The following is a 3,809-nucleotide window of genomic DNA, read 5'->3' on the forward strand; positions in this document are numbered from 1 at the left end:
GCCACTGCCCCAGCCCCCTCAGGCCACAGGCCCCCCATCATGTCCCCCTGCCATGGGCTCCCTCGGTCCTATGGCAGCTGTGGAGCTGTGACCTAGCAGTGGACCCATGATGTCATAAGGTGCCCACTGGAAGGCTGCAAGAGCACCTGCAGCTCTGCTCACAGGCTCACCTCCAGACAAAACTCAAGGCGATTTCCCCCCAGCCCTGCCGAGTGCAGGCTGCCACAGCTGCCTTCATGCCCTGATGAGCTTTGTAGCATGATGATGTCATTGCACTATCGCCTTTTGGAAGATGCCAAGCAGCATTTGAGGCAGGTGGAGAAAGAGATGCAGAGGCAAATGAAGCTGCTGGACCTGCACCTGCAGCAGCTCGACGAGGAGCTGTCTGCGTCCTACCCGTGCAGCCCCACCATGCACCCCTGCTGCCTGTGCCAGCCCAACCAGGAGAGAAGGGCCCTCACCGCAAGGATGGACGTGGAGAGAGAACTGGGCAGGTAACAAATATTTGCCTGCTTTCTATGGGCATCAGCACCCTTTAAGGCACTATGAGGGAAGGTATGGCATCAGTATCAGGAGCAAAGGACATTAACCATCTGGCAAACTGCATCTAAAGTACACAACTAGATCCAAAGCTGTTCAACTGTGAAACAAAGTCCACCTTCGACATATATTCAGCTTAAGTCTGGTAAACACATAATTATATTAATTGGTAGCCAAAATGTGCCTGTATGCAGTGGGGTGAAGCAGTAATGCACCACAGATGTGTCTATATTTGTCCAGCTCCCTAAGTTTCAGGATTTCTACATCTCCATTTTGACCACTGGTGTGATGACTTTATTTTGTTAATGGAATTCAAGATTGACTCTAGTAGAGATAAAACCCAAAGGTAGTCCTACAGGAAGGGAGCTTTTGAATGATGAAACCTTACCGTTTGGGTTAAGGAACAACCAGACAATGAGAGACCCCTGAGAAGTCCCTTGGCTCCAAGGTGTGATTCTCTTGCTGCATTTGTGGGATTGGTATTTTCTCTCCAAACTCAAGCTTTTGTCTGGGTTCTCTTGTGTTGCACCTGGAGATGATGAGACCTTCATCTTGGCAATTAAAAATGTAAAATTTTTGTTACCCGTAGAGCAGCAAGTATCATCCCACAGTCTACCATGTGTGTTATCTGCTAGGTGCAATAAAGTTAGAGGAAAAAGGAAAAACCCTGACCCCCGAGTTAATTTTACACGGACTTCAGCAAATCCTAAAGTTGCTGTGAGATTAAATTTAGCTGCAGCTCATGCAGAGCAGTCAGGTAACAGTCCCAGGTGTTACAGGGCTGGTGTGTGTGTCCAGATTTTCATCAGTGCATTGGGTACCAGAGCTGGGCAGGTGCAGCATTCCCTTGCAGAATCATTGCACAACAAAATCCCAGTGAAAGAATGGAAATTTAGTCTAAATGGAAGCTGGGTCTCAGGATGGGTCATGGGATGTCAGGGCATGCTCTCCCTAAGTGACAGGCTCTCTGGCCCTGCAATGCTCAGTAAACTTGCTGGTTTGAACACAAACCCATACCAGTGCCATCTGAAACCACACCACTGGAGGATTTCAGCCCGTCATGCTGGGGAGTTCAACCATCCCCTTCCCACAAAAAAATGCTGAGAAGGACCAATTCTTGTCAGTACATTTATTCTCTTCTGACCAGTGATACAAAAAAGATCAAAGGGGCAGGTGGAGGATCCAGCTCTCAGAGAGCACAGAAAATGCACCTCAAAATCACCACACCAGGTTGACTCATTGCAGGCTTTAAGTAGGATTGCTGAAATGGGTGTACCTTGCTAACGAACCACTCATTAGGGATTTCTCACCTTAGTGGTCATGCCATTCCCTCATTGCTTGCTCTGCTTCCTCTTCCATTGCATCCATTATCATTTTAATTTGGTACCTTGTGTCCAATGGAGCTGTTATAACTGAGGTGACCCTTCCATTGTCTATTTTATAAATGGTTTGAATAAGAGCCAGACTTCTGGTTGAGCAGTTGCTGTTTGACAGTATCAGAAATCATTTTAATGGCTCAGTGAGCCTCCAGACCAGATCTGCATTTGTTTTTTGGTTTTGTTTTTCTTTTGCCAGATGTGTCTCCTATCCACTGATTGCTTTGAACAAAACTACTAACTGGAAAATGCAATCTATTGTAACTATCCGTTTAAAATGTAGGACAAGGCATCAGAGGGACACACACAACTTCGTGAGTGTATGTACATGTGAAAGAGAAGTGCTGGCTTCTCTGTATCTAGGTGAAAGAACACAATTGCTCCATCCCAAGAGGGGACACTGAAACACTTCTGACTGCTGTGGCCTGCAGATGGGAGCTCCTTCTGATGGTGCAGACACCACCCCAAGTGCATGAAGATGAATCCAGTAGTTTCCTATTTAGTTCTCTTGTCCTTAAGGTGGTCCACCCATTCCTCTGTGAGTTGGACTGAAAGACTGTCCTCTTGTTTTTATTCCAGCATGCAAAGAAGACTTAACAGATTATCGAACTTTTCCCATGATAACAAGCTTTTGGCTTTGATGGACATGAAGGGGTTTGACCCCAAGGAAGTCACTGTAACGGTGAAAGATGGGAAGGTGAAGGTGTTAGCGGAGCACAGGGAGGAGCACGCAACTGCAGAAGGGAAGGAGTATAACTACAGAAGCACCACGAAGGAAATCAGCCTGCCGCCGGGAGTGAGCAAGGATGAGGTGACCTACTCGCTGGGACCCAATAGCATCATGAAGATCGAAATAGCACGCAAGTGCTACCCTTGTCTCCTGAGCCGCTGAGCTGCAGCAGGGAGCAGCACTTGGGCACAGTTGTTCCTCTACCACATCTCTCCTCCCCATCGGCTTTAGGTCTGTCCCACCAACTGTGAGCCAGAAGCTCCTCGTGCCTCTTCCAAAATAAAAGACAGCCCTCTGAGCAGATGTGTGTGGGCCTCATTTTGAAGGGGTTTGGTGGACAAAAGGGGGATGTCAGCAGGAAAACACAGAGATGGTTCTGGGCATACTTGGCTGCGGTCACTTTCTGGGTACCAAAGGCACAGCCAGAGATAGTGTGATTCAGGGAGGTTATTGCTGTTGTGTACAATCTCATGGATTTTAAGGGCTGAAAGGCACCACTTATGATCAGTCACATTTCTATAAGGACACTTCTCTCAATCCCATCACTTCAATTTGAGCTGTAGGGTATTTCTAGGAAGAAAACCTTGATAATAAACACCTTGAGGGGAGGAGCCTCCTCCCAAAAAAATGAGCTGTACTGTTTGTCCCCTCAGTTTGGTTCTTGCAGAGGCTGCCCAGCCAGGAAGAGCCATGGTTGAAGGACAGAGACCTTTACCTTAGAAGATGTTGGGCCTATGGCAGAGTGCTTACTAGCAGTGGAGGGGATGACCAAAGAATTTCCTTCTGTAGGAATTGATAGCTCCAGGAAAACATTTCTCATGTTGGCAGAAGAGGAGAATTGTCAATATAATTTCTTAAAGGTAACATTAACAAAATTTAAGGTCCAAAGTGGGACCTTGCATAGCCAGTCCTGTGTCTCCCTGAGCACAGGGCAAGATCTGCAAGGTGGGAGTGACACCAAGGGACAGCCTTGCAGGGGGACTGCACTTGCTGCCCTGGCCTCAGCACTTGGGCATGCACTCCTGTGGGAAGCAGCATTAGCTTTCCCTGCAGAAAAGCATGTAACAAGCCAATATACCTTGCAAGCCTCCTGGGAAAGCAACCACCACCTGATTCAGGCTTCTTGAGCCCTTGGGGCTGAGGGGAGAAAGGGTGCCACCTCT

The 3,809-nt window shown here is 47.8% G+C and overlaps 1 protein-coding gene across 1 annotated transcript; it reads left to right on the top strand.

Annotated features, from left to right (window-relative positions):
- The first annotated feature begins 258 nt into the window (after positions 1-258).
- Positions 259-2,808, top strand: ODF1 (outer dense fiber of sperm tails 1). Its single transcript, XM_026841662.1, has 2 exons — positions 259-494; positions 2,496-2,808. Exons 1-2 carry the CDS (start codon positions 259-261, stop codon positions 2,806-2,808), a joined length of 549 nt encoding a protein of 182 aa, XP_026697463.1.
- Positions 2,809-3,809: the final 1,001 nt, after the last annotated feature.

Source organism: Athene cunicularia (assembly GCF_003259725.1).
Source record: "Athene cunicularia isolate RWA chromosome 2 unlocalized genomic scaffold, athCun1 chr2_part1, whole genome shotgun sequence".
In the NCBI taxonomy this organism is placed as follows: domain Eukaryota; kingdom Metazoa; phylum Chordata; class Aves; order Strigiformes; family Strigidae; genus Athene; species Athene cunicularia.